General features: G+C 38.9%; 1 protein-coding gene across 1 annotated transcript in view; it reads right to left on the bottom strand.

Annotated features, from left to right (window-relative positions):
* The window catches only part of CPQ (carboxypeptidase Q), a 146707-nt gene that overhangs the window by 39192 nt on the left and 82767 nt on the right, over window positions 1-24748 (bottom strand). Inside the window, exons 5-6 of the mRNA XM_054292136.1 lie at window positions 14376-14487; window positions 129-220 (exon numbers count right to left, since the gene is read on the bottom strand). Coding sequence (XP_054148111.1) covers window positions 129-220; window positions 14376-14487 — 204 coding nt within the window. The remainder of the gene's footprint in view (window positions 1-128; window positions 221-14375; window positions 14488-24748) is intronic.

The raw sequence follows: 24748 nt of genomic DNA, 5'->3' as shown, positions 1-24748 counted from the left end.
TTTCAGGCAGAACTGGGATCACTGGTTTTGGTGAGATATTAAGCTGAACATCTTGACAAAAATAGTAGTCAAGTCATAAGACTGGGGAGAAAAGCACTGTCAAGAAAATGGTGAAAAGACATACTTACCTTGTGTAACTGATAGTATTGCTCAGCACCGACTCCTCCTTGCTCTTCTCCTGTCCACAACACCAAGCGCAGTGTCCTTTTTGGACGAAGTCCTAAAACACAGGTTTTGATATTGTTTTTAGTATTAAAGACAGATATATTTTGAGCATTTTTTGCAGTGGTCTCCAGCCTTCATTGGATAAAAAGCCTGTATTTCCACAAACCAAACACCACCTATACCAAGTATGGGTTTTTCTATGAAAGATGGGGGTGTGGGGAGAGAGTTTACATGAGGAAGAAGTGGGCAGTTGAGGTACTGCTGCCAGTTGTAGTAGCACAAGAGAAGCACACTTCAGGGACATACTGAAACTGTCTGAAAACCACACCAGAGAGTAACTACCTTGATAGATTCCTAAAACATGTGCTGCTGTCATTGGGGTGGTCTGCAATAAGTAATACATATCCGCTCGTAGAAGATCCAAATCAAATTTTCATGAAAACTACCATTGCTTTGTCATGGTTCATTTATTACAATTAATTGAAAATGATCTGCTGGATTTTTATGAGAAATGTTTATCAATTTCAAGAACTGAGGGGCTATGTAATATCATTTTGCTTTTTATCAATCAGAGAAATGAAAAGCAGTAATCTGTACTTTGGAATCTGAAAGAGTCAGCTGCTAAATGTATGCAGGCCTTTCTAAAAGAAGGCGAACATGAAGCCATTTTCTATTTTGCTATGGCAGCTCAATCAGAAAGATAAGTTCTCAGATATATTTTGAAGCCATTTTTGCCATGGTAGAACTGATCAGATAGAAGTTGTTTCCCTCTATTTATTTGGTTGTTTCTATTCATAAATGAATACATTGAGAGAAACTTGAGAGCATGGAAGAGCAAACAGATAAAGAAAACATTGTTCTCTGTGCAGTGAATGCTAATTATGTTAGAGAAAAAAAATAAAGAAAAAACATGAGAAGATTATCACAAGTGATAAAGTACCACACACACACTATCGTGCCGAAGAGAAATAATATCAGTATCACTGTCAAAACTTATTTCATTTCCTAACTGAAATGGATGAAGACTGCCAATAGACTTGACCTCCATTAATTTTTTCTTTTGACACAATGAATACGATCCGCGCATTTCTTCTCAAAACTACATGCTAGCAATTCTCCAAACTGAAGGCAGAATATAGTAGGAATACCCCAAATCTGAACGAAAGAGCTTGGATTTTCCAATATTTCATAAAGAAGTGCAAACAAGTTTAAAGGTGTATTTTCTGAATGTTGATCTGCTGACTGTAAACAGAAAGGCTGTCAAACTTCATTACTTTAAAGACAACCTTCTGCACACCTCCCAGTAGGTTCACTGCTCTCCTAAATCACAATAGTAAAGGATTAGACTCCTTTGCTTTTCAAATTAGTCAGATGGGTTATAAGGCAAACTTGAGATAATAAAATAGCTCCCAATTTGAAGTCAGAAAGACTTAAGCCCAAAATAACCCCAAATATGTCAGCAGCTTGGTTAGAAGAGGTGGCTGTGAAAAAGAAGTGCTGGTATAAAACACAGAAGCCAGTGCTGTAGTATGGTTCCAGCAGCACTGCAGTTTAAGTGGAAAAAGGAGGTTTATTTGTCATATCACAAAAAGGCAAAGTGAAGTCCAATCTCCAGCCCACCACGCCAAGCCTGTGAGTGTAGATTTGGTAGGAAATGCTCAAGAGAGGGAAGCAGCATCTCCTGGCTCCTCCCAGGCAAAAATCAAGCTGCTTTAGTCTGCCACTGCTGCCCTTAGCCAGTGAGGGCCAGTGATCAGGGCATCCTCATGGTTGGCTCAGATGGGCTGTAACCTCAGCTACTCCTCTCCAGGGGCTGGAGATGATCTCAGCTCACTTGTGGAAAAGACATTAGAGATTCTTATGGCTACCCCCACCCCATCATTTCATCTGCCCATTGAAGCTGGGGAAACAAAAAAGCCCTGCTGAGCTTTGGTCTCTCCAGTCTGGGACGTGGCATAACAGCTCTTCCCATCTCACAGATTCCTGTCAGCAAATTCATTTGTGTGTTCTACTGAAATTAAATGGGCAACTTGAAAAAATAAAAATACATGAGCTATGGAGGCAGTTATTTTAAATACAAACAAAGTCTACAGGGGAAAATTTAATTTCCTTATTATCTTAATCTGAAAGTGATAACTATTTATCTGTTATTAAAAACAGAGCTAATCTGACCAAAGAGCAGCAAACAAATCCAGTATCCAGAAGTAAAATTGCTGAGAATATTCTCAATGCATGTTTTTATTAGAAAAAAAATTAAGTTCTGTATTCAATTTACAGAAGTTTTTCAAAGTAAATTTAACTACTTTGGTTTGCTTCTTAAAAACCACTGGTTCCTCAGCAAGGTATCATCTTCACAAAATCAGAAGTCTTTCAGATTGCAGCCCAAATATATATTGAAAAGACAGGATAAAATAGCAATTGGGCTAGGAAACTGTTTTATGATGGGTGCAACACATTGAGGGGTGAGTAAGCAATTTTAAATGAAGGAAAACTGTTATACAAATAAAATCGTGCCTCTTTCCTTCTTATCTGAATAAATGACTTATTACATACTATTAAAGAGGCTATCAGAAGAAAAAACCTACAAATGAATTTCCAAATCTCCACAGTGTTTTAGAAAAATGTGTTATCTTTTTTTCTCCCTTCTTGCCCTTAACTGAAATAAAATCATAGTTTACCACAAAAGAACGTTTTGGTGATCAGCCTCTATATCCTTAGGGTTTATCTCAAACAAAAAGATACTATGGGCATGTGGAATCACGAATGAAATAAAAACATTGATATGGTCAATCTATGACTAAGGATACATCTGCAGCAAGCACAGCTGGACACCTGCTCTATTACACTCCCTCTATGTTGGAGTGGCTGCTATCCTTTCCTTTTCCTTGGGTACCACAAACACTTCTGTCATACCAATGTGCAGGGCTTATTGACTCTATATTCTGTTTCTTTTAAATCATCATAAATTGCCCACATTCATAGATAACAGCAGCAAGACCTGAATTTTACGTCCTACATGTCTTGCTCGTGCTTGACAGAATTGAGACATTCCCACATAGCAAAACTGAAATGTAACATTTTGTACATGTAGAGACAGATCATAATGGCCAGTCACATGTAAAGGAAAAAAATAAAACTACTTCATTCTCAATATAGCCTACAAGTCAGGAAGGAAAACTTGAATCATCTTTCTAAAATCAAAATAGAGATCAGTACTATAAACACAAAATTTCCTTCAGTAACTATTTTCCTACTTTATAACCATAAATCCTTACCGATGGGGAGGATCACAAAGATAAAATATTTTATAAGAAGACAGTGTGTAGATTGCTAACAGGCTTCTTCAACGTCATTTTAAGGCTGACCAGTTTACAAAACCATAAAAAGCATTCCACCTTTGTAAAAACAGATATTTTCCCTGCAAATCAACTCATGGTATCACACACAAGCAAATCAAATAGCTGTTCAGCTTATATGAGGCATACAAGCAAAATGCAAATGGATGTGAGTAGATTAACAGGTGTCAAGGTTTAACCTCAGCTGGCAGCCAAGCCCCTCACAGCTGCTTGCTCACTCCCTCACCAATGGGATAAGGGAGAAAATCAGCGGAATAAAAGCTAAAAAGGTCATGTGTTGAGATAAAGACAATTTAAGAAGGAAAGCAAAAGCTGTACACAGAAGCAAAGCAAAACAAGGAAGTAATGCATTCCTAAGACCCTGCATAAATGGCCTAGAAAAGCCTTGATCTGAGCATAAAGTAGAATAAATTGCACTGCCAATCAAGGGAGGTGACTCTGCCCTCTACTTCCCCTGGGGAGACCCCACTGGAGTGCTGCATCCAGCCCTGAAGTCCTCAGCACAGGGAAGACACGGACATGGGTAAGTGGGTCCAGGGGAGGGTCACAGAGATGATCAGATGGATGGAACTTCTCTCCTATGAGGAAAGGCTGAGGCTAGAGAAAGCTCCAGGCAGACCTTAGAGGAGCCTTCCAGTAACTGAAAGGAATCAACAAGAAAGGGAGACAGGCTTTTTAGCAGGGCCCGTGACAATAAGGACAAGGAGCAAAGGTTTTAAGCTAAAGGAGGGTAGATTCAGATTAGATCTAAGGAAATGCTTTTTACAGTGAGGGCAGTGAAACATGGTCACAGGTTGCCCAGAGAGATTGTAGATGCCCCATCCCTGGAGAAATTCAAGGTCAGATGCAACAGGGCTCTGAGCAACCTGATCAAGTTGAAGCAGTTCCTGCTCATCATAGGGATGTTGGACTAAATGACCTTTAATGATGTTTATCAACCCAAACTATTCTCTATGTTCTCTTACTTCTTAAGTCACTAATGTACTTGCTTTAGGAGCTACTAGGGAGGTATATACAGATATATCATCCTTAAGCATTGTCTTCTGCTGTGCTGAACATACATGGGCTATGGCCTTTTCTGAATTGTTACCCTGTGGTTTTTAATTTCTTTAAAAGGTATGTATACAAAAATATTTATAAGTATTTATACAAAAAATATCAAGATACATAATGATGTTGCTGGCATTCTTTAAATTCTTATTACACTCCCTACCTTTTTCAAGTTTGGAGCTGATTAGACATAGGGGATTTACTGGGTGTCATTAGACGGGATATTTCTATCGTGCATGTACTTCTCATAAAATACCTGGAATTTCCATTTCTGTCACAGCATAAAATAAAAATAAAACCAGTACTCCACATTTTGCTAAAGATAAGAACTCATCATCAAAAACAGCAGTATAATCTGCTAATACCTGATGTATGTATCCTGTGGTACGGGCAAGGAAGAGAAAAAGCTCTTACTGCTAGCAACCTGTTTCCCTGCCTAATTTCAAATAATATACATACAGAAATAAACTGTAATCAATAGGATGATAGTAATAACACAGTTAATTGAAGATGTCCAGACTTTTTCCTCTGAAGACCTAGAAGAAATTTCCATTCTAAACCAGAAAAGTACTTTGGCTTTCACTCTTGTTAGAAACACAGCTCTCTACGGTTTAAACAATTGATCTCAGTACTTGTGCAGAAAAGTGCCTGTGTATTCATTTATTTAAGAAGAAATTGTTTTTTTAATTGAGTGACAAATAATGATTTCACAGAGAAAATCACAGAATCATAGAATGGTTTGGGTTGGAATGGACATTAGAGATCATTTCGTTCTAACGTCCCTGCCATGAGCAGCGACATTTCACTAGGCCAGGTTGCTCAGACCTCCATCCAGCCTGGCCTTAAACACTTGCAAAGACAGAGCATTTGCAACCTCTCTGTGCAACCTGTGCCAGTGCCTCACCACCCTCACCATCTCATCCAAGGAATTTGGATTCCTTCCAAACATCTAATCTAAACCTCCTCTCTAAGTCTGAAACCATTGCACCATGCCCTGTCACTACATGCTCTTCTAAAGAGACTCTCCTCATCTTTCTTGTGTGCTTCCTTCAGGTACTGGAAGGCCACAATAAAGTCATCCCTAAGCCTTCTCTTCTCCAGGATGAGCAATTGCAATTCCCTCAGCCTTTCCTCACAGGAGAGGTCCTTGTAATCATCTTCAAGGCCCTCCTCTGCACTCACCTCGGCAGGTCCACATCCTTCTTATCCTGGGATCCTCAGAGCTGGATGCAGCACAGGTGGGGTCTCACAAGGGGAGACCAGAGAGGCAGAATCCCCTCTTTCACCCTGCTGGCCATGTTGTTTTGGATGCAGCCCAGGACATATTTGGCTTTCTAGGCTATAAGTGCACATTGCCAGGTCATGTCCACCCTCTCACCAATCAGAACCCTCAAGTTCTTCGTAGAGCTTCAAAGTTAAAAGCTTACAAAAACAAGGCAAAGAACAGCTGAAAAAAACCCTTTTAGTGCTACTTAAACCTTGATTATAACATATTTCTAATTCCCTAGTGAGGCTCAAATTAGGCATGGGAAACAGCTTTCAGCTTCGGAAACTTTCTTTTCTTCTTAAACCAGTCTAATGCAGTGCAATCTCCTTGATTTTTGTCTGTTGATAGCTTCTTTTTGTGGCACTGAGGACAAAGCACTGCAAAAAATAGCACTGGGAAACAAAAAAACCACTGAGTGTCAAAACTCTGGAGTAAGGAGAGATGAGGTCTGGAGCAGAAGAGATGAAGCATTGCAGGACAACAGAAAATGGGCAGGTCTGTGGCTGGGGAGGGGAAATCAAAGCAGAGTGATGAACCAAGCCGGATGCTGCAGCTCAGCCTCGCCTGGGGCTGTCAGCTTGCTCAGAAACATGTTTTGGGGCTTGAGAGGACACGACTGCCACTAGCACAGACTGTGAGCAGCCGTTTGGACAGGCCTTTCAAAGAGGGCAGCACAGGGGCAAGGCAGTGCCCAAGGTGAGCCAACCTAGGGAAAGACTGGATTTGCTGAGCACCATCAGCCTTAACAGCAGTGCAGCAAGACACTGAGATTACACAAGCAATTTTCTTTTTCTGTTTCTAGGGAGGTTGATGATATGACAGAGGGGCAGATCTACAGAAGAGTGGAGAAGGGAAATGGGAGATGTTTTAGATAGATTTATTTTTAAAAGCAATGCAATATCCAAGAGGAAATGTCAAGGAAGGACCTGGGTATCCAAGACTGGAGGGGAAATCTGTGAATGATTTGCAAGTCTAGTAACTAAAAATAACATGGATTAAGCCCTTTGACTGGGGGAGTGAGGGAGAGAGGAGGGAAGCCAAGCCCAGAGCCACGTGCTTATGGGCTGCAAGTCAGGCAACAACAGTGCCAGAGAGAGGGTATCTCTGTGGACAGCTTCCTGCCACCTGGCAGCACAGCTGAGGGGCACTTCAGATGAGAAGTACTGCCAAATGTGCTTGTCTGCACATGGGGTTTTAAACTAAGAACTGTTTCGTGTAGTGCCATGGAGCCACTACAAATCATGTGTACCAAAAAAAAAGAGGGGAAAAAGAAGAAAAGGAGAAGAAAAGGAAACAAAAACTTTCCTGTGTAAAAAAGCCAAGTGCAGAGTCAGCAGAGAACTCCTCCACCCCATGCCTTGCTCTGGTCCTGTAAACGTGTTCTCCGAGTCCCACAAAAGGAATAAGACACTGTCCAGATTTAAAATACACTTTATTCCTCTTCAGGAACACATTCTTCCGTAAGGGTATATGTGATCCCACAAAACTGGGGAGAAGAAAATGCAATGTGGGGCCCACTCCCACACTCTATGGGATTACAAATATCAGGCATGGTTTGATCATAATGAGAGGTGGGTCTGAATTCTGCCTCTGCTGTCCTGCTCTTTGGAATAGAAAACAAATCTGTTAGGCTATTCTGAGAACTGATGAGTCAGAAAATGAAACAGGCACACTTCTGTCTCCATATTGAAAATTTATACCTTAAAAAAAAATGACAGTAAGGACAAGATGTCCCTTATTTCATTTGGGAAGGATTTCAGCACTTCACCACATCAACCATGTTAGAGATGTGAAAAACAAAACCAATAACACACAACAGCTAGCATTGTCAGGTTTTAAAAGATTTTTACAGATAATCAAAGCTACAATTTTTTCTTTAATTTTCTGGGTAAATTAAATCTTGCAGAGAAGCAGCAGTCCACAAGACAAAGAGCAAAATTGCTATGGAGGGCTGTATATCTAAATTTACCATCAGATTAGCAACCTTTTATGTTTGTAGTCACCCTTCTGCTATGTCAACACAGTATGAAAATTGAAGATTTAAGTACTTGCTAAATATGCACTCAAGCAAATGTTAAAATGAAGGAATAAATGTATTTGTAGTGTAACAGCATATGCAGACATTTCATACCAAGAAGATTTAATAGAATTGAAAATGTGAAGGCCAGAACAAAACACTCAGCCTTGGGAAAGTGAAAAGAATGTAAGAACAAGAAGTTAATATCAGGCATATTTGATTAAAGAAAAAAACCCAGAAACTGTAAAAGTAGTCCTTTAGAAACTGTAAAAGTAGTAATTTAATTATGTTTCACAACATATCTCCTAGACTGCAAATTACACCACTACAAGAAATTCAAAAAAATGTTTAACAAAATATTTTGCAAGCATGTTAAAATTGCATTCATTTGACTTCAATTAAGCTAGCAGAAAAGGAATTACTCTGGTGATCATGTTTTTAATAAAACATATCTTTAGTCCTCATATATTAGCCAGTGAATTTGGACTGGAGAAATGTAGCTTCATACAAAGACTACAGTGAACTGTACAAAAATCTGTCTAATGGTTTTCCAGTTACATTAGTCATGAATATAATTCAGATAAGAGTTACAATTTCAATTTTAAATAAGTTTTAAGGGGGAAAAACTGTCTAATCAACTCCTTATGAGTAATAATAACTCAATTAATACCTTAAAATTCTTACATGCATTGTTTTAAAAACATTTCTGTAGTTTTCTGTGTCTTTTTTCTATAAAGCACTAATTTGGTCGTGCCAGATCCATGTCTACATCTACAGGAAAGCTGATTTATGAAGCCTCAGTTAGCTTAATGCTGGCAAATAGACAAAGAAAAGAAATGGCCCCTATCATCTATCACCATACATTTCTCCCTTTTTCATGTTTCATCATCGTCTAGGAATGCAGGAAAGCTGTGTAAAAGGTGTGATGACTGGGATTAGATTTTGTCAACAATCATTCTTCCTTCATCAAGCTACTCTAGCAGCTATCTAGCTCCATCACCATCCTACCCTGGCTGTGAAAGAGGAAAATGTTCCCTGTTCATCTACTTGACTGCTGCTATTCACTAGCTCTGGCAGCTCTCCTTAGCAAGTGTTTTCTTACATGGAAGAACAGGACTCTCAGAAGCACTTTGAGGCACAGTCCAAGCAGAGATTTCCTGGTCTGAGGCAGTAGGCAGACATGACTGAACACGAGCTCAGTGCACACAGCACGCGCAGGGAACTGTTCACTCTGCATCCCAACCCACCACTGTGCTGGTCTTTGGAGCGCAGCCTCTCCTGGAGTCTGCACTGACCACTCCAGTGGAAGCAGGGGTTCAGATAGCATTCACTGGCAACTCCTTACGCTGGCTGCAGTTCAAGCAATTGAAGAGAAAGAGGAGAAGTTTGTCATTTGACAAATTCACAGCTCAGCCATTGCCTTCTGAAGATGTCCCCAGATTGAGCAGTAGCTCATGGACGGGTATGCACCACTGGGCTTGGCAGAGCACCAAGAGTTAGCTAGCAATGAAGCAAAAGAGAGCTTCACAGCCAGGAAAAGGTAGAAAAAAGCTCTCTTTCTTGAACAAGGAAAGAGAGCTTGTGGGTAAATGCTGCTGAAAGAAACCTGGGATGTGAATAAAGAACCTGTTGACTGATTCCTCCTGTGCTAGCAGAGATGGGTCTCTGAAAACAGACTAGACTGTAGCGTCAAGTTACATACCCCATCAGTTTCTATTCTCAACAGGAAAAAAATTGATTCCAGATGTTTAATTAAAAAAAAGACATAACAATTATAATTTCTGAAGTTTTTCAGAGGAAAGCACTGAAATTCATCTACCAAAATCAACTGGATTTCTAACACCAGTATGCTCCCTACTGCTGTTAGGAGACTTAAAGTACTATGTTTGGAAATCTGACACTGCCATACAACCACATCCTGAAGATCTTTCTCTATTATTGTTATTATTCAGTTCCTTCAAGCTCCCTTTAGGGATGAAAAGCCCATATTTCCAGCACTAGAGTGTGAGGTGGCTTTGGCAGGGCTGGAGGAGGGCAGAACACCTGCAGCCTCAGCTGGGAAATGCCCCTCAGCCAAGCAGTATGGGAGCACAGCTGGATTAGGAGCAAAGAGGCAGTACTGACTAAAGCTCTGAATCCACTGGACACATACGAGCTGCTTCCCGCTCAAATACCCAGTGCAGAAGTGACTCCCGAGCAAGAAGAGCTGCAGGCTTGAAATGGTGGGAAAGGAGGACAAATATTTCCTCCACAGAAACTGACAACCAATATCCAAAGGAGGATCAAGTCCTGCAAACTGTCCAACCAACAAAAAAATATGGCAGCAAAATAAATTTTGTGTGATGTTCTATGTGTAGCTGCTTATTTAGTCTTTTATCTCACCTTTTATCTCTCCTTGTGTGAGAGAGGGACATGAGAAGCTGTGTTTCAAACAACACCAGAGCACTAACTGGGCCAACATAAAAACGCTGAGGCAAATGGCATTAGCCAGCTCCAGAGATGCTCTTCCTTGTACATAAACTAACAAACTAACAAAAGTTTAGAAATATAAATGGAACCTGAAAACAAGTTGGATTTGAGATTTCTAGGCTGTAATTAGCAGCACAGCTGGTGTTCTGTAAAACTAGAAAACTGCAATTTGCTTGAGTGCTGTGTCTCCTACAGCTTCCAAAGGGCCTCATCACACTACATTACAGCTCATCCAACACCCCATGGACTCCCTCAGCTTAATGATGGGAACCTGCTAGCCTTTCCTCTCTAAAACACCTCCAGTGTCTTCCCATCATCTCTTAATTACCCCAAATAACTCTCTCAATACTGCCATGGAGATATTTGCAATCTCTCACACAGAGTTTGCAGACAGATTAAAAGGAAAGAGACTGGTGATTACCACAATGCTACATGTGTTCTGGTAACCAGGTGTTTGCCATCTCTAAGAAAAGAATAAAAGTGCCTCTCCTCAGATGGGACCTAAATGCACTTGCCCATCTCTCCTCAGTCACCTATTTGAAGAGTACATAAAAACTTCCTTTTCTAAATATTTTTATGCCTCCATCAAAATTAGTTAAAATAGATCAAAATATTAAAGCCTGCAGAGGACTGGGCAGGGCACATGCTGTCAGACATTGCAGAAGACAAACTGCACGTTGCACAAGTTTACTGCCATGGACACTCTGCCTGCAAGTGTAGAAGAGTAATTTCTTAAGCATCAGAAATCCTCAGCTAATCACAACAGCCTTGGCTTCCCTGAAGGACAGGGAGTTTACCAGTTCAGATCAGTTCACAAACTGCCTCAGTGACTCTAAAAACGTCTTTATTCCCACTGAAAGGACTAAGGAGTAATAACCAACTGAAATGTTCACGTTTCTTCACATAAACAGCTTCTGTGGAAACATTTCCAGTTCTTCCTTTATTAAGCACATCAGCCATGAAGCAGCTTGCCACAGATCTTGCCTATCAGTGGCATACGCAAGCTTCAAGAATTTAATTCATGCTTTTCTTTCCTTTTTGCTTCATTACGCTTCATTATAATTGGTGAGAAAAGACCCCTTTGAACACCAATAGTCAGTATGACCATTACTTAGTAAATTTTTCTGAGATTAGCTATCAGCAAAGCAAGCAGCCATGAGAGTTTAGTCGATACAAAGAACTTGATATGGATGCACTAGGGAAAATGCTTCTTTTTACTCTGGTCAGGAGATGTCTACAGCCAGCATGGCACCAACAGGTGCGCAAGCTGGTACTGAAGTTTAACTATACACTATTGAAGGGGATGTTTTGAGAGTGAAATTGCAGCTGTACAGAAAACATAGCAAGATTCACCTTGTTGAAATGTAGCCATTTCAATTTCTAGAAGTTGAAATTTGCTCTGAATTTGCTGCCTGCGCTTCCTCCCTGAAGATGGATGAGAGGGAATGGCACCACCAGCAGGTACCCCCTTCCCATCGTCCCACTGTGGAAGTTGAGCAGAGAGATATTACAGCTGTTAGAAGCAAAGTATTCAGACAAACTGAAACTTTCCACTTGTTAGCTCTTCTACTTTCCAGAACTAACTGAATGGTTATAACTTTAAACAGTGTTCAAAAACTACAGCAGATCACAATTGGTCCTATGCTTTTAAGGTACTACTCTTCTGAAATGTATACATGGGATTTTACATCAATAAAATACTTTCATTCCACTCTCTGCTAATATAATGCAAAACAGTTTCAGTTCGCTCTGACTTTGATGTAGTTGCCTTTCCCTCAAAAAGAAACAATATTCATGAGAAGCCAAAATGGAAATGGAAAAAAAATGCTACCAAATATTTGAAGTTTTGAAGGCTATGTGAAACTACTTCAGATTGTTCTGGACTGGCACATGTCCTTGTAGGGAGCGTGTAACTATTATGGTGTCTGAAAAGCTAGAAAACCCAAAAGTAAAACAAAACTAAAAGAAAGAAATATACCAATATAGCACAAAAATTGTCACCTCAGTTAAAAAAACCCCAAAAAGCTAACACTGAAGATTCAAGAAATATGAGAAAGTATAAAGATCAATACATTAAGTAACTGATTTACTTAGAAATAAAAGCAAGAACTATTAAAAAATTTACTTGAGGCAAGAAAACAAACTGTATTGCTTAAAATAAAATCTTACCATCTTGAACCATAATTTTAATGATTTTTCAAATAATATCATGTATTTGGTCTTAAGCCAATAGCTGTTAAATGGTTTTGGGAGGAGGCTATGTTGAAAGTATGGAAGTGCATTACATGAAATTTTCAGAATCCAAATTAACAGGCATAATTTGTGTCTTGTCCATAAGCCATGTCCATGAGTCACAGTGATATCACGATGAAATGCTATTAGACCATCATTGAAGATCCTGCTTTAATAGTGCAATAGTATTTTGCTTTCATTAACCCAAAGGACCATGGCAGAAGTACTGGTGTTATTTCTTACTGCACAATATAAATTAATATTCTAGAAATCATATTTCAGAATGTTCATTTCAGCTTGAGGATCATATCACCACAGCTGTAAGATCAGTTATACTCTGGTAAATGCTGACACAGTTTTATGGCTACATAATGCACCATGGCTTTAAGACTCCCTGGACACAGTAAAAAATTTCTACACATGCATAGAGTCAACTGAGTTGACTTATCTTCATTTCAAATGTATTTCGTGAACTAGTGTGCGACTAAATTTATCAGCATCCAAAGGAATATCAAACAAAGTCTCCACAGTGCAAAACACAATGCTCATTCAAAACACAATCTATGGAATTTATTTTAAATAGAAATCAATAATTTGTTTCTCACACAATCTTCACATATTTTTATTTTGCTCTCCTCTTTTTGCTCTTTTTTTTTTCTTTGTTTTTATCAGATTTTGAATGCATAAGATATTAAATCTGGATTAACCAATCTACTATGGAGGCCAGTTTGTGAAAGGCCCCTTGGTTACCCACAGCTATGAAGACCCAGAAGGTCTCTCCAGCCTTGTGTTCCTGCAGAACACTGGTACAAAGAGAAGGGCAGAACTCAACAGTCGGTCACAATAGTCCCCATCAGCAAAGGCTGCAGCATTTCCCAGCTCAGAGAACAGCATTTCACCACAGGTTGCACAGCAAACACACAGGCTGCTACCAGAGGAAATCAAATATTTAAACAGAAGAAAGTGATGCATTTCAGTCATGCGTGAAGGGAAACCCAGTGAATAAAAATTATACAATGCCACCATGAACTTGCCCTTAAGAAACACACAACAGTTTATTTTGAATAGAATAGAATACCCAACACAGCAGAATAACTTTCTTGTCCTTGAAAGTGGAAGAAACACAGGCAATTTTTCCAAGCATCATAAAAAAATAAATTAAAAAACACTGAAAGAAGGAGTACACTTGGATTCTTTCTGGAAGAATCCTAATTAGTTTGCTTTTAAAAGACCAAAAAATTTTAACAGGCACACTTTGTTTTGGTTACAGATTGATAATCCAATCATTCCAAAGCTGGGAATTTGAGAGATCAGAGGTTCAAACAAAATGAAGGAATAGGAACTCACAGGGATGTCTGATATTCAGGACTGCAGTATGCAAGCAGTTAATCACATAACAGAGCTTGTCTACAAAGAGCTCTTCAAGAAAGACTGAGACTGTTGAAGTGCACAAATCCTCCCACTGGGAAGCAGGGAAAGATAGTTTATTGTTTAAAGGCTGCCAGGGCAGGAGCAGCAGCTGATTTTAGCTTCTAATGAATACAGTAGGCATTCCTCTTGACCATGGGTTACATTTGTGGAAAAAGGGAATAAGGAGGAAAAAGAGATTCCATCTGATGAAGGAGGAAAAGTTACTTGATATCAACTCAACAATCTAAAAAGTCTGTTTTGAACTAGTTTTTCTACACTAGTTTTAGTATAGTGACAAAATTAATATTTGTGCTCAGAGACATAGATAAAATAGAAAATCCAGTTCAGCTATCATACAAAATGTCCTGGAAATGTATGCATTAAAAATATTTTAAAATTAAAGATTTACCCAGATCCTTAATGAGTGATAATGCTTCCCATGATATAAATGCTCCACCACCATCATCCATAGCTCCCTGCCCAACGTCCCAGCTGTCCAGATGTCCACTGACCAATACAACCTGAAAAAGTAGTTATGAGAAGACATGAAAACACTGAATCAGAAAATCCTCTTTAGCACTTAAGCATTTTAATGATCTTGTAACAAAGTTGGCATTTTCGTTTAGAACAGGAGGAAAGAAATATTTCAAATAAAATTAAACATTGTTCTCTAGTTGCTGAATATTAATCTGGGATTCTACTACTTTAAACCACTGTCTAAGGGAAACTAGATAAGCTGTGAGAAATGTTTAAATGAAAGGTTTTATCTCGTACATTACGAAAGTGCATACTTTCCAGTGATGCAGGACTGCTACACTGCTGACTCATGAAATTTTCTTTCATAGTCCATCCGCTTAAGCCCTTAGGCATGAAATTTGATTAATCCTATTTTTGGGTGCATAAGGAAAAAATATGAACTTAGACTGAAGCATTCCCAGAGGTTTTTGTTTTATTATATACCTATGGTACTTGTCACAGAGGACCTCTAATTTATTACCGGATCCCCTATGTGCTACAACAATGACAAGATATTTTATAGTTTATTAGTCATGAGGATATTTTAAAACATGGTAGCAAGTCCCAGATGGGTTTTCTGCAAAGAAGGTTTTGTGACTACAGTAGAGAATAGTAGTATGGGCATCTCCAGAAACATCTACTTGCAGATCTGAACCCTTCAAATGTTGACAAGTAGCATCAGACAAATACCACAAGTGTGACAGTTCCCCAGCTGGGCCTTGAGCTGAAGGGCTGATGGATCCATGATTACAATGGAAAGGTCAAGGAGGGACAAAAACTGAGCCAAGCAGGCAGTGTGGTAAAATGGTACAACAGCACAAAACCAAGAGCAGGATGTGTTCAACCTATGACAACTCAGCAGTAAGGAAAAACTGAAGGAGACCCTGGAGCATCCACCTGTGTTCTGCTCAGAACTGGCCACACACAAAGGGATGCTTCCCACTCTCTGGTTAGCTGATGTTGAGCAAGCTGATGTTGAGCAAGTCTCAGAGTTGTGGGATCCAGAAAAATATAAAAAATATTAATTCTTTCTTCCACCTTCTTCTCCCTAAGGGATGAGGATCTCCTGGCATATTATCGCATCTACCATTCATCACTGGACAACGAGTCTAGCACTGTAAATGAGAACATAATGCATTTTCCTGTTGTAACTCCTGGAGGGCAAGAGTCTATGCTGCAAAGTATGCAGTAAACATTGCAAGGAAGTAACTTGGAGCCCAAACATGTAAATCTCTATTTTCTTCTTCATGTCAGATAAATCTAAGTATGTTTTCACTGGTTATTAAAATTAATGAACCATCATGGCAAGATAAAAGGTATCAGGTACTCATCATACATCAGTGTTTTTTCATCTAACCAAGAACAAACTCAGGTAACATAACTGAAATACCCATAGTATTAAACAAAAGTCATGAAAAGGTAATAATCATACTCATTGAACTGCCATGGGTCCAACCAGAATGCACCAAACCCCTTTAAATTTAGAGAATAGAGTGTGAGATCTTTATAAATGTGTGTGTTACAAGAAACAGAACAGTCATGCCTTAGAAGCAGAAAAAGCTTTTGATCAAAATCTGAAGAACAGCTTATTCTTTCCTTCTCATGCGTCAACTCCCTTTTCTGGTTATCCAGCCTTAACATGTGTTTGCTTTCCAGCACAGACTCATTTTCTTGGTAGAAAATAGACATGCTGCAATCTTTATTCCAAAACATCCCCTCCTTCAGAAGTGCTTAAACTGGGATGGATGGCCACTCTGTAAAAGCCTCAGAATTTCTCAGGGGTATTCCTGTGATTTTGTGATTTAATGTCATGACCTTCAAAGGGCCAACACAAAAGATTGCAAACAGCACATTTTCCAGGGACACTGCCCTGCAGTAGAAGTACTTAATAGCAACATAGCTTGAAAACAGATCATCTGAGAAAAGCAATACCAGCTTTGGAGGTAATGTTCCTGAAATGAGAGCAGAGAAGAGAAAGGCTCACTGTGACTGTTCTTTTTGCTTCCTTCTAAGGGAGGACTGTGCACATGTTCACAACTTGCTGGTAGTGAGGCCAATGCATGAAGGAATTCTGCTATGTCATCTGTTCATTCCTGAACGTGCAGCCCCACTGCATCCTGCCTATGCAGGGGAGAGTTCAAACACCACCACACTTCGCAGCCAACTGATGCAGATTCAATACAGTCCTCTCAATGAGGAATCCACAAATAATACTATTTTTTAAAAAAGAACAGAAAAGGCTCTCAGTGAAAACACAATTGTCTGTGGTATAAAGGATGTCTATTCCACAGCTTCAAAACCACCATGCGGTTTCTTTGTTCTTAAAGCAAAAATTGGTTTTAAGAAAATAAGTATTTTGTCTCCTGGGAAACAGAGCTTCAAGATTAAGTGAATTATTTAGAACAAGTTTGTAAACTCATTGAGAAACAACCAAGTTTACAATAGGATGCCTTTTCTTTAGCAGTGAAAGAATACATCACTAACACTGTTCCCTGGGAGCAATCTCAATAGTGTCTGAGTGGGAATTACTCCTCATTTCTGTGGAACAACACATATTGCAACAGCAGGAAATTCTGAATCAGAAGAAGGTGGTGTAATCTCATTTGGGGTTACAGACTCCAATTGTAAAGCTTCTTCACCAACTCCAGAACATTACACCAAAACAGATCAAGGTTCAAGTGGATTGAGAAAGTCAGTTAATTTTATGGATGAACTTCAACTTAAATTTACTGAAGCTGTTGCCAAGAGCAATTACATAAATACAACCATTGTACCTCTATGTGAAAGTTTCTTCAAAACAGTTGTTTTTTTCAAACTATGATGTTTTTGTAGCAGCTGCTGAAATGAAAGTTTCACTGATCATGCTGATAGCCATAGACATTCTTAAAATAAGACACAGTTATAAAATAAAACCCACTGTGTTTATCTTGGTCTTTAAGTAGATGGAATGTGTCTCAGCAATGAATGGAAATATTTCTGAAATCCAGTCTAAATCACTATATTCTTTAAAGTAATATAATAAAATAATAGCATTATAATACTCTGTATAGGTGGGCTAATAACAAAGGCAGTTAAAGCTATCAAGGACATATGATTATTGCAATTTCCACACTGCTTTCAAAGCTGTTATGTGATTCTCAGCTCCAAATCTACACAGACATTAATAATTTATACAAAACAACCCTATAGAAACACCAGAAGAACACAAGCATGGCAAAGCAATGCTTGTAGGTATCTGTAAGTATAAGTGTTTTAAATATGCAGAGAAACCACAAGTAACTGTACAGGACAGTACAAATACAGCAATACATATTTGCCAAATTCACTAAAAATAAATATGGAGTAAGACAGCTTGCATGCAACATGACAAGATTAATCTTTCTTAGACTATTTCCTTCTGCATCAGCATGATGTTTTCTATAGTCTGCCTTTAGGTTACGTGCAGCATTTCAATCAAGCATATTGAAACATTTTGAAAAAAAATTAATATTCTAAACACAAGAAAATTAGGAAGAGGAACCACACGTTCACATACATATACATATGTCATCCTTTTCTAAGCAGGATGGTTTACGCCACTAAAAAATAATCTCACATCCTATATGTAGTCACACAGGCCAATTGCATTTGTCATGCAAAAACTTCATAAAATGCAGGTGAACTACCTTTTGCTTGATTAAAAAGAATATTAAGAAATGTCTATCCTAGTTTTAGTTAGAGAAAAGACTTCTTTCTATGCAACCTTAGAGATCATAAATTTGAAACATTAGGAAAGAACTACAAGCAACATTTTCAATCACTTCATTTAATCTAGAATAACATTTGTATTAAGTTTTGAAAACCACCATGCAGAGGTATTTCATGTCCCTGAGAGAGATGTGTATCAAGTAATGCAAGAGTAATGGAAGAGTAATGATTCTTCATCTTTGACCTTCATGGTTGAAGAAGACTTCATGGGTGGAGGTTTGGGTTCACAGAATAGGATCTTCATTGAATGAATCTGCCCATCAACACATTTCACTTAGAAAAGCATAGCAATAACTTTCAATATTCAAAACACTGAAAAGTACTTTTCTTTACATCTTCCTTCAGCAGACAGTGAAGATAAGGAGCACCTTAACTTGCAAGAGGACAGCAAACTTATGTAAGCATCACATACACAAAGAATCACATAACCACAGAATCACGGGATCACAGAACCAGTACATTTGGAAAAGACCTTTGAGATCATCAAGTCCAACCTATGACCAAATTCCACCATGTCAACTAGACTATGGCACTAAACGCCACATCCAGTCTTTTCTTAGGCATCTCCAGGGACAGTGACTCCACCACCTCCCTGGAGAAGCCCATTCCAATGTCCAATCACTCCTTCTGTGAAGAAATTCCTCCTAACATCCAACTTAAATATCCCCCTGTGCAGCTTAAGACTGTGCTATCTTCTTGTTGCTGGTTGCCTGGAAGAAGAGACAAAACCTTACCTGCCTACACCCTCCTTTTAGGCAGCTGCAGAGAATAAGGTCTCACTTGAGCCTCCCTTTCTTCAGGCTAAACAACCTCAGGTCGCACAGCCACTTATCATGGGACTTGTTCTCTAGACCCTTCACCAGCCTTGCTGCTCTTCTCTGGACATGCTCCAGACCCTCAACATCCTTCCTAAATTGAGGGGCCCAGAACTGGACACAGCACTCAAGTTGAGGCCTCACCAGTGCCCAGTACAGGGGAAGAATGATTTCCCAGGTCCTGCTGGCCACACATTCCTGACACAGGCCAGGATGCCCTTGGCTGCCTTGGCCACCTGGGCACACACACTGGCTCATGTTCAGCTGTTGTCAATCAGCACCCCCAGGTCCCTTCCTGCCTGGCCCCTGTCCAGGCACTCCATCCCCAGCCAGTAGTGCTGCGTGGGTATGACCAAGAGCTAAACAGGATATTAGAACCAGATCAAGCAGCTTTAGTCACGATACATCCAAACCCCAAGCATCTGTATGCCAAAACATCAAGCTTAAACAGTGAAGTCCTCTAGACTGTAACTCAGGTTCTTTTCAACTCTTCATGTACATTTTCAGTTAAATAATGCTAGAAGTTAGTTGTTTCCTCAGGCAACAAAGGTTTACAGTGTTCCCCTCCAGTTCACAATTACCTGGAAACCCATTAAAAACATTTCTATTCAAATTTTTGTGGTTCACTTTCTCCAGTTTTCTTCCAAGTAAGTCCATCTGAAATTCTAAGTACCAAAACAAGGTCTTACATTATTTAACTGGATATTTTCCTTGCATGAACCCCCTGCCAGTGCATGGGTATTTCTGCAATACTTACCTTAAATGTATAAGCAGCATATAAAGTTTATTTGTGTTTGGACCAAAATCAGAGGAAAACAGAAGTCAGATAAGAATTAGCACCACAAATTTAAACAATTTTAAAAATTGCCTATAATTTCTCTCTTTCCCCACATACTCATTACTCATTTTTATTCTCACAAACATTCTCTCACTTCACAATTTCCTATTCTCTCTAGTTCAAATAAAATTTATGGCACTAAATAAACCATGACTAAAACACTCTTAATCCCAGCTTCTCTAGACAGAGGAACCCAGCACCAAATTCAGGCCTGTGCTCCTAAGCATAAGGGAATACATTTTTAGTAATTTACACATTTGGATAGCATTACAGCTATGAACAGCCAGATGGCTTCAGTTTATAAGGACTGTGCTAACAGCATGAGAATAAAGGAAAAAAGAAAGGCAGCATATCATGTACCTAAGTAGTAGGCATATAAAACAGCTGGCAGGACTAAATTTAAGCCCATCATGCTTAACTTGCTTTCAAAACTATGACTAAATAAAGTCTTCATATACACAGATATACAAGTATAAAGTACTAAATATGGCATGGCCATTTTAGGATGTATTAGTATCATCCACAGTAGTAACTTCCAAATATATTGGGGAAAATGGCAACACCAAGCAATAGCATTTCTGCTCCCTACCCACATAGCAAAGCTGGCACCAGTATTCACAGCATCCTTCCTTAAAGCACTTCTTAATCTGTAGACTGTATTTCCTTTCCCCCTTCTTATGGGGGCCTTTTTTGCCCTGACTCATTCTCCTCCTACTCCACCTCAAACCTTTCTCTCTTCAAGTCACACAGCAAAACAAATGCAACTCTTCCTACTTGATATTTTGTGTCCAGGCAGAACTTCATTCCTGTATGCAAACCAAAATCCCTCAAGTTTTAAAATATTTATAATAGTTATTTAATTTGTATCATGCAGCAAGATTCTGTATATCAGTCCCTTGGCTTTTCCACCAAAGGCCTTCCGAAACCTAAACAATCTGAATTTGTAATCCTGTGTGCTGTAGCACCACACTGACTGCAGCAAACACATCACACATCATCTTCCATTCTGGAATCCAACCCAGCTCTTCCAAGAGCAGGATAAATACTTGACCAAAATTTCTCAAGCACTGCATTACAAAGATAACCATTTAAACAGTTCTTGCTGGAACACTGTGTTTTGTATACACTATCATTATTCAAGCTCATCATTTCAACCTTTGAGGAAGACAGGATGACAAAGCTGAGTGCCCATCAGCAACACAGAGTACTGAATATTGTAACATAGTACATATGGCATGGGATTAGAGCTAAACTAACATGCAAGGTAAGATATACACATAATGCATATATTTTAATATAAACTCTCCTGTATTTTAAGATGTGTGGGGCATTGCTACAAGAAGAAAAATATTTTGTCCAGTAATGCTTAAACACAAGCCTACTCTACTGTGCATAATTTTATCAACTTCAACAGCTAAATTCAAGCATGGAGGTGTATCAGAGATATTCAGTTGTAAAAAATTACTTGATTAAAACTCTCTATGACAGTCTACTCTGGCCATTCCCCAAATATTTGTTTTGGGCTACAAAGATTTGTGTGTGTTTGTACTTGCCTTTAAGAAAACACTAACTGCCCCCAGTTAAACTGCAATTAGATTAAATCATGCCCTACATGTAAATCAGGAACATCACCACATTTAGTGGATTTTATTTTTTATATATAAGGATATTTCAGAAAATTAGTTTTAGCTTTGGTGTCCAAATAATATGACTTCACTGTACAGCTCCTTTTATTAGATTTTACACACATTAGGAATGGTTTTTAAATAATCAGTCTAGCTGTCTCAACTAATTTACAGTCCTAAAGATATAGTGAAGTTCAGAAGAAAAAAAAAAGATTAAAACAACAACTGTCTTTTCTACTTAATATGCAGTGTATTAGGTCTTAACTTCCAGGCTTCTGATTAAATGACAGATCTGCACATGAAACAGAAGTGACTCAGTCACACAAGAACCCAACCCTATTATTGCTAAAAATCTGATTAACCTTCAAAGAGCCCCTGTGTCACAACATACAGTAAACTCTATAAAGCTGAGTCTCTACTTTGTAGAAGTGATTGGAACTAAAGTGTTCTTGGAAAGTATTGCAATCAAACCTCCCTGTTTAAAGTGAATCTCAAAACCACTTAGTAGTTAATAACTAGTAGCAGTAAATGAGCTGGTATAATTTATAGCATGTATGACAGTGAAGGAGAAAATTAGTCTGAAAAGAAAAAAATAGTGATAAGGGAACTGTAGTAAAGGTAACAAGACATAGAAACTATATGAGCATTCAAAAGATAACCAAGTATTGAAATGACTACCATTTTCAGATTAAATGTTGGATTTTAAGACTTAGAATTTACATATTTAAGTCCTCCAGCGTCTTTTATTTCCTATTCCTGAGCTGTGACATTTCAGAAATAATCTCACTCTTCATAATACTCTATTTTGAAAATAAAGATATAAAATTACATATTTCAACCCACTTCTAGAGGTTTTAAGAGGAAAAATTGTAACAGTAACTCCTTGTAAACAAAATCAGGTATCACTGAAATATCATTTACCCTTGCATAAAGAAGATGTTGTATCTCCTTTTTGATAGTTCAAAGATCAGCAAAGAATCTCTGCAATACTCCTGTAGGAAAGCGAAAATGGCATCTGAGTTGATGTGAAGAGAGAAGCTCTCTTTTTTCTACACTTATCAAAGGAAGACCTCCCATACATATATAGTAAATAATTTGTATAATCTAGAGTATATATTTATATTTTTTTCACTTCAGGAATATAAAGGATTCCACATTTTTACAGATCTAGCAATGTCCCCAAATGTTCTATCTCTGAAATTCCTTTTTTTAGATATCAAATCTAATCTCAACTAAAATAAACACTAATATCCAGTACTACTTCTTTTGCTGAAGCATTTACAAAGTCTACTTGTACGCAGTGATACTAGGCATTACTAGCAAGCTTCCCTTTTCAAAACTGTAAAAACAGTAGATTTTTCTCCAAAACAAATTACAAATATTGTTTCCTCTCAAGAACATTAGAGGATCCCTAATAAGTCAGAACCTTGCCTCACTAGCACTGCTTTAGAGCATTGTGATGACCTGAAACGTCCCGAAAGCCATCCTGAGTAGCAACCCCTCAATTGCCCTCAAGAAAATAGACTTTACAAATCACCCAAGAAGAATGCTGATGGAAGCAAGTCAAAACAACCCTTAGATGGCTGTAGGAACAGCAGAGCACTGTAAGAGAGGAGGTTTAAAAACTAACACTTATGTCCCTGTGCAGACAGCAGGCCTGGGAGAAAACTTGAGGTTGGAAGGGACTTCTGACTGTGCATTGATTTCCATATCCTGCTCACAGCAGGATCAACTTGTATTTGATCACTTAAGAGTTTTGTCCAGTCAAGTACTGAAATTTCTCACATTAAAAATGTTATAACTTCTCTGGAAAAACTGTTTCAGTGTTTACCCTTAGAAAAATATTTTTTCTAATACCCATTATCACACAAACCTTTTTAAAAAATGTGCCCTGCTGGGCTATCACTGCAGCATTCAAAAGTCAAACTGGATTTTGAACACTGTCAGCTGACAAGCCTGCCTTGTGAGCCACACCTCCAGATGCTTTTATTATTCATCACCATCAACTGAACACAATGAAATTTTTGCATCTTACCACCCCGTGGTCCCTCACCATTACACATACTACAAGGAGTACTGATAATGTAATCCATTCTCCCAGAAATGTCCCACTTATACAGTCACAATGACCTATCAGAACTAGCAATGCCATTTGTCCTTGTTTTTTTATAGTGGATAGTGGTTCCAGGTCTTTCTGCTGTGATAGTAAGATTTCTTTCTCTCATAGTTCACAGGCCTGTGCTCACAGCCTGTGACAGAGGCTTTTCTGATCTTTCCCTCTTACTCCACAAATCCTCCCATAGGTTAGGCTCTTGCCATTGCCTCCATGCCCAAAGGATTTCATTGTCTAGTATGCTAAGACACTCAATAAGTCTTTTATTTGATTACTATAACTCTTTTTTACTTTTATGGCTTATCCTACATTCCTGGCACCTGCACAAGGTTTCTCAGAATTTTGCCAAGATTATCCTCTTATTAGTTACAGGGTTTTTTCTAAGATTCTCATTATTCATTACTGATTTTTTTAATCTGCATGTAACATTTTCTCTTTCCCATACACATTGCTTCCAAAGTGCACAATAGATGTCTCAATGCAGCACTAACTTCAGGCATTCCCAGAACCTGCAGGAACCTACCATGGAATAAATCCAGAGGGAGATGCTCTGCTAGACCTGGTAATTACAAACAAGGAAGAACTGATTGAGAATGCAGTGAAGGTCTGCAGTAAACATAAGATGGTGGGGCTCAGGATCCTGAGAAGAAGGAGTAAGGCAGGATGGCAGGATGTGAGCTCTGGTCTAGGGGAAAGTAGTGTTTAGCCTGTTCAAGGACCCATTTGTAAGAATCCTATGGGAGACAGAGCTGGAGAGAAAAAAGAGTCCAGGAGAGCTGGCTGTGTTTCAAGGATCATGCTGGGGACCAGCTGGAAAGCAGCTTGGCAGAGGAAGGAGCTCAGGGTCCTGGTGGACAGCTAATTGACCATGAGCCAGCAGTGTGCCTGTGCCAAAAACAAGGCCAATGGCACCCAAGCTGCATCAGGCAGAGCGCTGCTTGTAGGTTAAGGAGGGTGATCCTTCTCTATCACTCAGCACTGGAGAGACACAGCTTACACATTTTTGGGACACATCTGTGTGCTGTGTCCAACTTGGAGCTCCCCAGAACAAGAACAACATGACTACACTGTACCACGGGCTTGATGGAGGTGTCACCAAAACTGCACAAAAAACAAAAACTCTCCATC

This window comes from Melozone crissalis, unplaced genomic scaffold (genome assembly GCF_028551555.1).
Source record: "Melozone crissalis strain CALT ecotype California unplaced genomic scaffold, PUWL_Pcris_2 ptg000002l_1, whole genome shotgun sequence".
Taxonomy (NCBI): domain Eukaryota; kingdom Metazoa; phylum Chordata; class Aves; order Passeriformes; family Passerellidae; genus Melozone; species Melozone crissalis.
Note: the sequence above shows the minus strand (reverse complement) of the source record. Positions and strands in the feature narration are given on the sequence as shown.